The 13,873-nt window shown below is 37.4% G+C and overlaps 1 protein-coding gene across 2 annotated transcripts in view; it reads left to right on the plus strand.

The window, feature by feature from the left end:
- The window catches only part of KMT2E (lysine (K)-specific methyltransferase 2E), a 100,623-nt gene that overhangs the window by 79,029 nt on the left and 7,721 nt on the right, over positions 1 to 13,873 (plus strand). For both annotated transcript variants that reach the window (XM_011927755.1, XM_011927756.1), the window contains 6 exons: positions 7,803 to 7,967; positions 8,268 to 8,576; positions 12,056 to 12,310; positions 12,476 to 12,620; positions 13,141 to 13,391; positions 13,777 to 13,833. In XM_011927755.1, the coding sequence (XP_011783145.1) occupies positions 7,803 to 7,967; positions 8,268 to 8,576; positions 12,056 to 12,310; positions 12,476 to 12,620; positions 13,141 to 13,391; positions 13,777 to 13,833 (1,182 nt within the window). The remainder of the gene's footprint in view (positions 1 to 7,802; positions 7,968 to 8,267; positions 8,577 to 12,055; positions 12,311 to 12,475; positions 12,621 to 13,140; positions 13,392 to 13,776; positions 13,834 to 13,873) is intronic.

The following is a 13,873-nucleotide window of genomic DNA, read 5'->3' on the forward strand; positions in this document are numbered from 1 at the left end:
AAATGAAGTTTTATGTCCTTCAAAGTTATTATGTCATTTTTATATATTCTGCCATCTGCCATTAAGGTGGATATGAAACTGAGTATTTTTCATGGGAATAAAATGTGGAAAACTTGAAAGTATAAATGTCTTTAATTTGGTATTTCAAAAGGATATGAAATTAAAATCTAAAAATCCTTGGCTCCTGACCCATAGCTCTCCAAGTCATCGCAATTGTTACTTCTGATTGGTACATTTGCTTTGATGTTTGCATTAAAGAATTTTTTGATGTAGTCAAATAAGCAGAATGAAAAATCATGCATCCTAGGATCCCTAAGCAATTAGTAGAGTTCCCTACCCCCAAGTATTAATATTATATTTGGTTTTGAAAAGTTTAAAATGAATCACCTTTAATTTTCCTAGTCTTGATTTATATTGGTTAGATTAAGATCAGTAGTCAGAAAGATAATGTCAAATCAAAAAGTGAGAAAGAGGGACAACTAAAACTAGGTAGAATAAAGATGGTGGCATACTACTCTTGAGAAACTTAGTCAAACTGATTTAAATCTCTACCTGTGACAAGATAGATAGAGCTTCCAAACGATTATGGAGATACAGGTTGAGTATTACTTTTCCAGGACCAGAAATTTTCCAGGGTTAATATTTTGAAATATTTGCATTGCACTTACCAGTTGAAGATCCCAAATCCAAAAATCTGAAATGCTCCAATGAGCATTTCCTTTGAGCACCATGTTGGCCATCAAAAAGTTCTGGATTTCAGAGCATTTCAGATTTAAGATGCTCACCTAGACTCGGTATCATGTATATTTATCAGATTGCAGCAAGACGAGTCAGTAATAACATCTTCCCGGATAAACTCCATGTAATCACCAAATTTAAATGTATAGTAGTCCCTCCTTATCTGCAGGTTTGCTTTCCCAGGTTTCAGTTACCCACTGAGATTCAAAATATTAAGGTATTTTGAGAGAGATACCACATTCACGTAACTTTCATTACAGTACATGGTTTTTGTTACAGTTACATATGTATAGGAAAAAACAGCACTGTATGTATATGGTTCAGTACCATCTGCAGTTTCAGGCATGCTTTGGTGGTCCTGAAATGTATCCCCTGTGAATAAGTGGGATCTATTGTACTTCACTCTATCCTTTTGTAGTACAGCTTGAAAAATACAAAACTGGCAATTTTAACCTGTGTACATAATTTCATATACCACCTATTAAAATCATGCTTAATTTCCAGAAATTGCACCAGGGTATTTATGTGTTTTGGTTGCTGGCTTCATTTTTTTAAATGAGAATGGAAGGCAGTATCTCTGCTTTTAGAAGTATTTACAAAAATAATTACAACTCAGCAATAAGTGAAGGAGATATAAATATGATAGGTAACTTATAGCTGGGGAGAGATCAGATTGTTTCATGAACTCTAGGTAATATATTTATGTATGTATATTTAATATATTTCTATATTTATATTTATTATGGACCTTTTGAGTAGGGTTTAACCAAATACAGGTTAGCTTATGACAAAGTTTTATGGAATGTATTTTTCCAGGGGAAATCCTGGAGAGAGCTATAAATATAATAAATTATATTTGGTTGGGATTATAGGCTATTTTTGGAGGAGAGGGCTACTAGGGAGATAAAGTTGGCTATAGGTCACACAAAATACTCAGGGATGAAGATTTCATGAAAGAATATTTATGTGGCTAAGATGGAAGGCCTTTTCATTTCCAGTTCCATTACCCTCTACCCCTTTTGGCCTTTTGGATTTTTCTTTTATGAACATTTTCTTTTTCCATCCATCATATTTTGTCTTTTTTTTTCCTTAGGAAGTTGTTACCTACTTTAACAAAAGCAAATTTGTGGCTAAGTTTTATGGAACTGCATGGTTATTGTATATTAGGAAAATCTTACCATTAGCCAATAGACTGAAATACAGTAGACTGTTTATACTCACTTGATTCCAAAAACCAGGGCACTACTGAGTGTCCTCCTAGTGTGTTTGTGGAGGTGGGGTTAGGTGGCTGTAATCTTGTCATATAAATAGTACATGTGGAAGGGGATTAGATACTGGGGGGTATACCTGTAGCTTAAAGTGATCATTTTAAAAGCAGCAAACTTCTGAAAGATTTAAATACTAAAAGAGACTTGTTGCTGGGCCTGGTGGCTCATGCCTATAACCCCAGCACTTTGGGAGGCCAAGTTGGTTGATCACTTGAGTTCACGAGTTCGAGACCAGACTGGGTGACATGGCAAAACTCCATCTCTACTAAAAATACAAAGATTAGCCAGGCATGGTGGGACATGCCTATAATCCCAGCTACTTGGGAGGCTGAGGCATGAGAATCACTTGAACCCAGAGGAGGAGGTTGCAGTGAGCCAAGATGGCACCACTGCACTGCAGCCTGGGTGACAGTGAAAAGCTCAAAAAAAAAAAAAAAGACACTTCCTCCCCCATTTATAATGGCATGAAAACAGTCTCCTTTGTAGTTTTCAAATATTTCCAAAATAATTTTTCATAACCCTCATAATGTACTTTGGGAATATAATCTTGGTAATATTTGATGGCCTGTATTGTCAGGTTGCTTATAATTGAGTCCACAGAAGATGATTCAGTGTGGTCTTCATATTTAAAAGGACGCACATTTGATAAACAGTGAAAGGGTATGACAAGGAAGTCACGTAGGCAAGATTCCTGGACTTGTCAAGCAGCTAGGATAGTCTAGAATTTTTATACCACCACAACATAAACTTCATGAGGGAGAAAACCTATAGTTTTATTCATTGTTGTAGCTCTAGCTCCTAGGGGAATAAAAAATGGTGGGCAAAAAAGTAGACCCTCAATAAATGAGCTAACTGAATGTTCCTGACAACCATTTGAGGAAAGATAGACAGATATAGGCCCATGAATGTGAACTGAATGAAGCTTCCCTGTAGTTCAGGTAATGCACGATCTGGAGGCCTTTGCCCTGGATTGTGCAGGATTCTCCATAATTTTCTCAGCTTTCATCCATCATATCAAGAAGTATTCCATGCAAGTATAACTTGAGATGCTTTGTGAAAAAGAGCCATGATCAGTTTACTGTGATGAGCACTAGACGATATCCTTCCTTTTCAGATTTCCAGTGTACATGTGTTTAAAAACTTGAGAAATTGTCAGATTTTCCTAACCCTTGCGGTTTCTTGTGGATAACACCTATGACTCCCACAGAGTGTTATTCAATGGAACAGACACTGTGGGAAAACACTACAGAATACATGCTGTTACTAAATGTCTCTAGGTAAACTTGACTGACTTCATTTAGAAAGTCACTTTAGAAGATGCAATGCTTTAATAATAAAATAGGGAGGATAAATTTGTTGCCAGAAAAGTCATCTGGTGACAGGATTTGAGATTTTATCCAACTCCCTGTTATGTCCTCAGCATGATTAAGTTGATACTGACTTTTTTGGTAAGGTCCCATTTTCTCTAATTGTAGAGAGTGGAAATTGTATTTCTAAAGAGGAGTAATTAATGACATTGTGGTGTTAGTGAAAGGGAACCCGTTTCTTATTTTTATTTTTCCTTTTGAGACGGAGTCTCACTCTGTCACCAGGCCTGGAGTGCAGTGGTGTAATGCTGGCTCACTGCAACCTCCGCCTCCCGGGTTCAAGTGATTCTCCTGCCTCAGCCTCCCAAGTAGCTGGGATTGCAGTGCCCACCACCACGCCTGGCTAATTTTTTGTATCTTTAGTAGAGATGGGGTTTCACCATGTTGGCCAGGCTGGTCTCGAACTCCTGACCTTGTGATCCACCCACTTCTGCCTCCAAAAGTGCTGGGATTACAGGCTAGAGCCACTGCACCCAGCCACCTATTTTTATTAGGTACACAGTTCAAACAAAATGAGGTTAATCAGCTTTAGCTGCCTTCTAATAAATTCAAGATTTCCAAAATTGTTGAAATGCTTCGTTACATGTCTTCAAGTAACAGTGATACGTGCTTGACATAATGTACATACAGTTCTTACTCATTTAACAAAAATGTGAGAGCTTGCCATTTGAAGTATCAGATGAACAAAGAAGGCAAGGTCACTGCTCTGGAGAAGCTTTCGTAGAGAATGGGGTAGAGGGAATAACAAACGAGTATCAAAATAATAAAGAGTGCTGTGAGTATAAATTCCATCACATGATAGAAGAAATGGAGACACCACACAAGCCATACATGTTATTTTGGAATGATTTTTATTGGTAACAAATAATCTTACCCATCTTTTTAGATTTATAAGTTAATCTTCGTTATATAAAAGGGTAACACTTTTTTTGAGCAAGGAATCATTTAATTTCTCTATTTCAAGACCAAAGGATAGGGTGATTTTGTAGGTGGGCTCTGGCTTTCCTTTTCCTATTTTTTTTTTTAGATAAAAGACAGGGCCTCGCTCTGTTGTCCAAGCTGGAGTGCACTGGTGTGATCAGTAGCTCACCGCAGCCTCCAACTCCTGGACTCAAGCAATCCTCCTCCCTCAGTGTCTGGAGTAGCCTGAACTACAGGTGCATGCCACCATGTTCCACTAATGTAAATTTTTTTTTTTTTTTTTTTTCTGACACAGAGTCTCGCTTTGTCACCTGGCTGGAGTGCAGTGGCACAATCTCAGCTCACTGCACCCTCCACCTCCCAGGTTCAAGCGATTCTCCTGCCCCAACTTCCTGAGTAGCTGGGACTATAGGCGCACGCCACTACACCTGGCTCATTTTTGTTTTTTTAGTAGACGGTTTCACTGTGTTAGCCAGGATGGTCTCAATCTCTTGACCTCATGATCCATCCACCTCGGCCTCCCAAAGTGCTGAGATTACAGGCGTTTAAGCCACCGCGCCCCGCCTAAATTTTTTTGTGGAGATGGGGGTCTTGCTTTATGATGGGGATATTACTAAGCAGACTGCTTATAGGAAATTACAATCCTCTGTATTTACTCTTGTAAAACCATAAACTAAGATACATGTCATAAAAATAATGTATAGATTTCATGGGAAATCTTTGAAGTTTAGATTATATAGCACAGGTGTTAGGGACTATGGAAAGTCTGCTGGGGTCAATTAGGACTCCTAATTTCTCTATCTCTAGATAGTCAGCTGTAACTACCTCAAAGAATAAAACTTGTTTTTCAGTTACAGCTATAAAATGGGCGGCAAATTTTGTCTTTAAATATGTACTATATGCCTGTGTCAAAGAATGTACTGTATGTAATGGTGACTAGAAAAGCTGAATGACATATGACCTTTAAGAAATTTAAAATAAATGTAGAAAATCAGGCATGTTTATATTTCACAATATTTGTGTATTTTAAGATAAAGTTAGGTTTAAAGCTGTTAGGAAATGTTTAGTGCTTTCAGCTTTATTCTTACCCAGCTGTAGTAATATAGGAAGGGTTTTGCTTTACGTAGTGGCAGTAATTGGAAAGAAGAGTAAATTAGGAGCCAGGAAACCTGCATAATAATTATGGCTCTGCTTTTGAATGAATCACTTAATACACATGGGCTTTGGTTTCTTCAGCAGTATTGGACCACATTTTTTAAGATCCTGATCAACCCTAGATTATGAACCATCTCAATACAGGATTTTGCTCTGACTAAATTAGCTCTAGTGTTTACAGGGGAGTTTGATTTTTTAATTGAATGTTTATATCATAGTTTTATCTGTGACCCTTATTCCTACTATCCAAAACAAAAAAATACTGGACTATGTCAGACTCTTTTGGCATAAATTCATATTTACCTTAGAACACCCAGGATAATCATACTACAGAAAGCATCTTCCTTGGGGCCCGCCTTGTGGGTAGTTTTTTCTTTTACACATACAGTGATTCTTGCCAAGACAAGTTTGTTTCTTCTGGAAAAATGTACTTTCCCCAAATTTTGTATTTTAAATTTTTTGAAAAGAAATAACCATAGTAATTAATCCCTCCCCTCCAACCAGGTTCATCAGGTAAAGCGCAGTTTGGGAAAATGATCTTTTTAGTTACTCCAAATTTCTCCTTTTCTAAATTCAGGGTTTTAGAGAAGCCCTGATAAAAACAGTTTTACAGAGAACCACACAACAAAAAGGGGTAAAGGTAATTTAAAAGCCCCAAAATAAGGAATTTTCTAAGGAAAGAACTCAGATGTAAAACTTGCAGTTCCAGTGAACAAGTAGAACCATCTTTTGCATGTGCTATTTTAGTGTTTGCCCATCCCAGGCTAGGAGAAGTGAGATGCAGATATGTAATCCATGAACAAAGAACCTTACCTCTTTGGACCTGTTTCCTCAGAGTCATGTTTGCAATATGACAATTTGCTGTAACAAATTAGAAACTTATAAGTATTATTACTTTTGTTGACATAATATTTTGTTCCCTTGCTGAGTGTAACAACAACAACAACAAAAATATAGGAACAGGTAAACAGTAGTTTCCAAAGTGTAGGTATCTTGAGGTTTGAATCTCTGCTGGTAATTAGTGGAACTAAAGCTCCAATATTGAGAAGACTATGGCATCCAGGCCTTGAGTTTCTGAGCTTTCTTCCTCACATCGATGGTAATAAAGGAGGAAAGACAAATGGATCTGAGCCTCAGGACCTGGTTCTTTTCATTTGAAGAACTGGACAGTTGATGGATGTGGTTCCTGGTTCTGGTTTAGAGCTGAAGCATCTGCCAGGCCCACTGGTCAAGGCTCTGGGTCTTGCTCTTAATGTTCTCTTTGGATAGAGAACTGATGCTCAAAGGAACACTTGGCTGTTTCTCAGTCCCTGTCTTGAATTGTCAGTGTAAGACAGGAAGAACAGAAGGTAGAGGAATACCTTATAAGAATTACAATGAAGGGCGAGAGGCTAAAGTAGAAATAATAACTAACGTACGGAATGCCTACAATTTTCCAACTACTGTTTGAAAACCTCACGTTTTCTGCCGGGCGTGGTGGCTGAAGCCTGTAATCCCAGCACTTTGGGAGGCCGAGACGGGCGGATCACAAGGTCAGGAGATCGAGACCATCCTGGCTAACACGGTGAAACCCCGTCTCTACTAAAAAATACAAAAAACTAGCCGGGCAAGGTGGCGGGCGCCTGTAGTCCCAGCTACTCCGGAGGCTGAGGCAGGAGAATGGCGTAAACCCGGGAGGCGGAGCTTGCAGTGAGCTGAGATCCGGCCACTGCACTCCAGCTTGGGCGACAGAGCAAGACTCCGTCTCAAAAAAAAACAAACAAAAAAAACCCTCACATTTTCTGTTGGAACCAAATAACAACTCAGAGAAGTGCAAGTTTTATTACCTACATCTTACTGTCTCAGAAAGGTTAACTTGCCTGGAGTCACAGAGACTTACCAAATGACAGTTGTAATTTTTAAATGCAAGACTTTACCTCACAACATCCTGCTGCAGTATGTCAATAATATACTCACTCAAGTGCATATGAATTTTACCTTTTCAGCATATCATTACCTTAGGGATTTTGGATCTTTTCTTAAAAGGCTGGTTTCTGTATTATTAAAAGATTTTCAGTTTGGTAAAACAAGGTAATTTTTGAGTCTTTTTTTGCTTTGCTTTACCCCTTAACAGTCAATCATCCAAGTGTTTCCTTCATGAAATACTTGTAGTAACAGGGCTTACCAAGATGATGGGAATTCTGAAAGGTCTTGAATGAACAGAAATGTTTTTTCTCCCCATATCCACCAATAGAAATAGTTTGCTAATAGTATCATAGCAATTATTTTTAAAATTTATCACAAACACATTTGGACTTAATTTTACTTTTGAGCAATGATATTTATGATGTCACTTAAATTTTAACTTTCACAGACAAGAGAAGAAAGAAAAATGGAAGCAATTTTGCAAGCTTTTGCCAGACTTGAAAAGAGAGAGAAAAGAAGAGAACAAGCTTTGGAAAGGATCAGCACAGCCAAAACTGAAGTTAAAACTGAATGTAAAGATACACAGATTGTCAGTGATGCTGAAGTTATTCAGGTATTACTTATTCAGGTCTAGTTTTATTTTCTTAAACACTTTCAAATAAAATTTCTATACTTGCATTAATTACTTATAAGGAATTTAAAATAATGTCTATTAGCTTTTTAATAGCATTTTTCAGATTCTGTGGGAGTTTCAGTTTGAGCTAAGACTATATATTATTTCTGTTCTTTATTATATAACAGAATTCATACATTCTGGAAAGTTGGCTTCTGAAGTAGATTAATGCTATTATATTTAAACTTTATATATATATATGTAGTATAAAAAGCTCCATTCGGTTGTATTTTGAATTAGGAACAAGCAAAAGAAGAAAATGCTAGCAAGCCAACCCCTGCCAAAGTAAATAGAACTAAACAGAGAAAAAGTTTTTCTCGGAGTAGGACTCACATTGGACAGCAGCGTCGGAGACACAGAACTGTCAGCATGTGTTCGGATATCCAGCCATCTTCTCCTGATATAGAAGTTACTTCACAACAAAATGATATTGAAAATACTGTACTTACAATAGAACCAGAAACTGAAACTGCACTAGCAGAAATAATTACTGAAACTGAAGTTCCAGCACTTAATAAATGTCCTACAAAGTACCCCAAAACAAAGAAGGTATGATTCTAATGAATGTAAGAACTGTTTTTCTAACAGTTTCTTATATTAGTTATATTGGTGTTTTAAAAATTGGATTTTTAAGATCTCATAATGAACAGAATAAGACGCAGTTTTTATACTTGCAGATTTTTATTTATTTATTTATTTATTTATTTTTTGAGACGGAGTCTCGCTCTGTCGCCCAGGCTGGAGTGCAGTGGCGCGATCTCGGCTCACTGCAAGCTCCGCCTCCCAGGTTTACGCCATTCTCCTGCCTCAGCCTCCCGAGTAGCTGGGACTACAGGCGCCCGCCACCTCGCCCGGCTAGTTTTTTGTATTTTTTAGTAGAGACGGGGTTTCACCGTGTTAGTCAGGATGGTCTCGATCTCCTGACCTCGTGATCCGCCCGTCTCGGCCTCCCAAAGTGCTGGGATTACAGGCTTGAGCCACCGCGCCCGGCCTATACTTGCAGATTTTTAAAATAAGAATGAGAATCCCACCACTGTAAAATTAATATAAATGTTTGCATTACTGTGAAGATAAAGTTACATTCAGTTTATCAGGACTTTTTAGTATTGCAATTCATGATTTCTTTAAATAAGTTTGTCTACTTTATGTACAAAATATATACTTCTCTGAAACTGGTTTTAGATGTGTTATCCTTTACTTATATTTTTATAAATTTCATTGTATAGGTAGATTATAAGAATTAAATGTGAAGAAATTGTTGATTTCCACAGAATGTACTATGAAAATTTATAAGAGTAGTTTTAGGTGTAATTATTAATAAAAATCTTTAAAACACTACTCATTACTGTCAGACTTTAGCAATTATGGGAAACAAGCTGAGCTTTTTCAGATCAGAAATAACAGAACATCCTAATGAAGCTGCTCTTCATCTCCCACTCTGACTAGAGTACAGCAGATTGGGGCAGAGATACCAAACTGTGGTAATCCTTATACAGTTTAGGGGTAGATCACGAATGTATACTTCTCACACACTTTACTTTGAAATTTCATTTATTCTGTCTTTGTTCTTACCTAATTCAGTACAGTTTGTAGGCATGCTGCTAAACCATGACATGTACGTTTAGTAAAATTCTAGTATGAACCCAGGATTATATTTTAATAGCACAAATTAAATAATTTACTTGCCAAAGTCACAGGTTTCATTAGAGACAATCTAAACACAGTTGTTTCTAATTCAAAGTCTGTGCTCGCCTTACTGCACCACCATGGCTTAAGCAACCCAATATTTGCCTGTAACAATGGACAAAAAATTCTTTGTAAAGTGAAAAGAAAAAACCTCAGGCTTAAAAGAAGTGAAACTACTTTCTCAATTACAAATATGACATAATCCCTACCCTTTATTAAACTTTTAACAAAGTTGTACTATAAATTTATTTACATCCTTGGTCTGAGATGTAGTCTTCTACATCCTATCTGATTCTCTTAAAAAGCCTCTTGTGCCTGCAGATTTTGTTACTTTAAACAACATACTGCTTGACAGAGTACCAAATTATCATGATTTCCCCTAAAGGCCTCATTCATTACAACACTAAGAGCTTTATGTATGTTATTGAACTTTTAATCTTCACAACAATCCTATTTATAGAACTAGGTTCTATCACAACTCTTCTTTTACAGATAGAGGTATAAAAAAGTTACTTAACTTGCTCATGGTCACAGTGTGAATGGCAAAGCCAGGATTCACCCTCCTGGCAGTCTGGCTTCAGACTCCACAACCAGACTCCAGACTGCATTCTACTGCTGTCCTAGGAATGGAGTTCTGTATACATAGAGGGACAGAAAAGATGCTAAAATGTTTATAGTGGTTACCTTTGGAAAAAAGGATGGGTAGATTTTTAAAATGTGTTTATGTGTGTGTGAGTGTGTATACATGTGCATATTTATATATACTAAGTTCTGTACATTCTTTCTTTTTTTTGAGATGGAATCGCGCTCTGTTGCCCACGCTGGAGCGCAGTGGCGTGATCGCTGCTCACTGCAACCTCCGCCTCCCGGGTTCAAGTGCTTTTCCTGCCTCAGCCTCCAGAGTAGCTGGACTACAGGCGCACACCACCATACTCGGCTAATTTTTTTGTATTTTAGTAGAAACAGGGTTTCACCATGTTGGCCAGGATAGTCTCCATCTCCTGACCGTCTGATCCACCTGCCTTGGCCTCCCAAAGTGCTTGGGTTATATGCGTGAGCCACCACACCCGGCCACATTTTCTATAAGTTAAATTTATACTTAGAAATTAAAATATCATTTGCTAACTAGATAACAATATGAAGTAGTAATTTACACTTCAGCCAATAAAGACTGTACTATGTATGTTGTAGATCAGAGAATCAGCAGAATTAACAACTATGAAAATTTTCAAAGCACAAGAACCTTAAGAGATATTCCAAACCCCTTAAATCAGTGATTGTCAATGGTGACTTTTAAATATATATGTATCGTGAGCCAGATGTGGTGGCTGATGCCTGCAATCCCAACATTTGGGGAGGCTAAGGAGGGAGGATCACTTGAGCCCAGGAGTTCAAAACCAGCCTGGGCAACAGAACGAGACCCTGTCTCTACAGAAAATTAAAAACAAAAAAATTAGCCGGGCATGGTGGTGCACACCTGTATTCCCAGCTATTTGGGAGGCTAAGGTAGTAAGATGACTTGAGCCCAGGAGGTTGAGGCTACAGTGAGCCATGATCAAGCCACTGCACTCCAGCCTGGGCAACTCACCCTTTCTCAGAAAAAGTACTGTGCACTGTCCTCATCTCCAGGAGATTCTGATGGGCAGCTAGTGTAGGAAAACACTGCCTAAAATCAGATTTTTCTAACAGATGGAACATTTTATACCTATAATAGAAGCAGTAGTAAACCTAAATTTAGTGTGTTTAATAAAATGGTACTGACATGTCTCTAGTTGTAACTATATTAAAAAGCTTGGCTGGACACGATGGCTCACACCTGTAAACACAGCACTTTGCAAGGCTGAGGCAGGAGGATTGCTTGAGCCCAGGGGTTGAGACCAGCCTGGGCAATATAGCGGACCTTGTCTCTACAAAGTATTTTAAAAATTAGCCAGGCGTGGTGGTGAGCACCTTGTCCCAGCTACTCGGGAGACTGCAGTGGAGGCATCACCTGAGCCCAGGAGGCGGAGGCTTCAGTAAGCTGAGACTGCACCACTGCACTCCAGCCTGATGACAGAGACCTTGTCTCAAAAAAAAAGAGTAATATAAATTTCATGTAATATAAATATTTAAAAAGCAACCATATGTTTGGTTCTACAACATAATTGGGTAAAAAGTTTCAGAATAACAGTAGATAACCAAGGAAATGTAAAAGGACATACTGATATTTTGATCATATATGAATGATTTAAATTACCCAATTGATCATTTTAGGTAATATACCAATTTCAAATCTGATACTAAAATATTCAGTAGAATTTGGAATTACATATATAACGATCCAAATTTTTTCTTTTCTCTAGCACTTGGTCAATGAATGGTTAAGTGAGAAGAATGAGAAGACAGGAAAACCTTCAGACAGCCTTTCAGAAAGGCCTCTACGCATAACTACAGATCCTGAAGTGTTAGCTACACAACTCAATTCTTTACCAGGTCTCACTTACAGCCCCCATGTATACTCTACTCCTAAGCATTATATTAGATTTACTTCACCATTCCTTTCAGAAAAAAGGAGAAGAAAAGAACCTACTGAAAACATTTCTGGTTCATGCAAGAAGGTAAAATTTTCTTTGGAAGTAAAAATGTAGAATGAGCCAAATGCCAACTCATTCCTTACTACCATCCATGGTAGTGAAATGCTTTTGGAATCAGCTCTGTATTTACAGGCTATATAAACAGGTACAAAGTGATTCCTATTCATTCATGTATTCTGTTTCATTCAGCGATGGTTGAAACAAGCTCTGGAAGAAGAAAATTCAGCAATTTTACATAGATTTAATTCACCCTGTCAAGAAAGATCCAGAAGTCCTGCAGTCAATGGTGAAAGTAAAAGTCCACTACTATTAAATGACAGCTGTTCCCTTCCAGGTAGAATTTTTTTCAGAATTGTTTTAGTTTGAGAAATGTGGCAAGGCATATATATAGCTTTATAACAGGCATATTCTAGTTACTGGTATGCACTTTAGAAGAGAAGCACATTGTTGTATAGATTTTCTCTTTTCTGTCCTCTGTAATTTTTGGCTGAAGATACCAGTTCATAATATCATGTATGTTGGGGGTTTATGAATTTTTAAAGGCTTTTGGACTGGCTGCTTTTCAGACAGACAAGGACTCTTACAAATCAGTTAAAGTAACATCAGTACTTGTAAGCTACTTTGAGAACCCTAGGCCTATAATCCCTCCAGACAAGGTAATGCTTGTTAATTAGGGAGGGAGCGGGGGCACTGCTTCATATTAGTACCATTTTTTAAAAAATCGTGAAATTTAGTTTTGGGGTAAAAGTCATAACTGCCATTGTTTATATTTTATCTTTCCCAGAATGTGACATAAACAGATTTTAACAAATAGCAACAGCGTAATTTCTTACAGATTATTATTTCACCAACAGATTTAACTACACCACTAAAAAAACGAAGATTTTATCAGTTGCTAGATTCGGTTTACTCAGAAACCTCCACACCTACTCCTTCCCCGTATGCTACACCAACTCACACCGATATTACTCCTATGGACCCATCTTTTGCCACGCCTCCACGGATAAAATCAGATGATGAAACTTGTAGAAATGGTTATAAACCCATATATTCACCAGTTACCCCAGTAACTCCTGGTACACCAGGAAATACCATGCACTTTGAGGTGAGAAATTTTAATGGAGAAAAAAAAAAATTCAACACCTGGGGGGATGGGATTTCTTTGAAGAGCTCTTTCCCCTCCTTTAACAACTAGTGTGCTGAGAATACAGAAACAGGTTGTAAGAAACTAAACATCAGAAACATTCATTTATATGAATTTAGATGTTTTTATTTTTACTAAAATGAGCATAACTTTCATCTTACTGATATACACAGTAGACTAAATGTGTGTATCAAATTGATTTTAAAGCAGTCTTATTTGGGGAATGGAAATAGGAAGCAAGATCTAAAACCAAAGTCTGTATTTTTTCATTTTGTTTTCGTTTGTATAATTATTATGGATATACTTACGTATTTTTAAATTTTCAATTCTAATTCTTTATATACAGAATATTTCTTCCCCAGAAAGTTCTCCAGAAATAAAGAGACGCACTTATAGTCAAGAGGTAAGAAGTTAACTTAAAAAGGGTGAATTGGTAGTTTTTT

This window comes from Colobus angolensis, unplaced genomic scaffold, assembly GCF_000951035.1.
Source record: "Colobus angolensis palliatus isolate OR3802 unplaced genomic scaffold, Cang.pa_1.0 Scaffold74, whole genome shotgun sequence".
NCBI lineage: Eukaryota > Metazoa > Chordata > Mammalia > Primates > Cercopithecidae > Colobus > Colobus angolensis.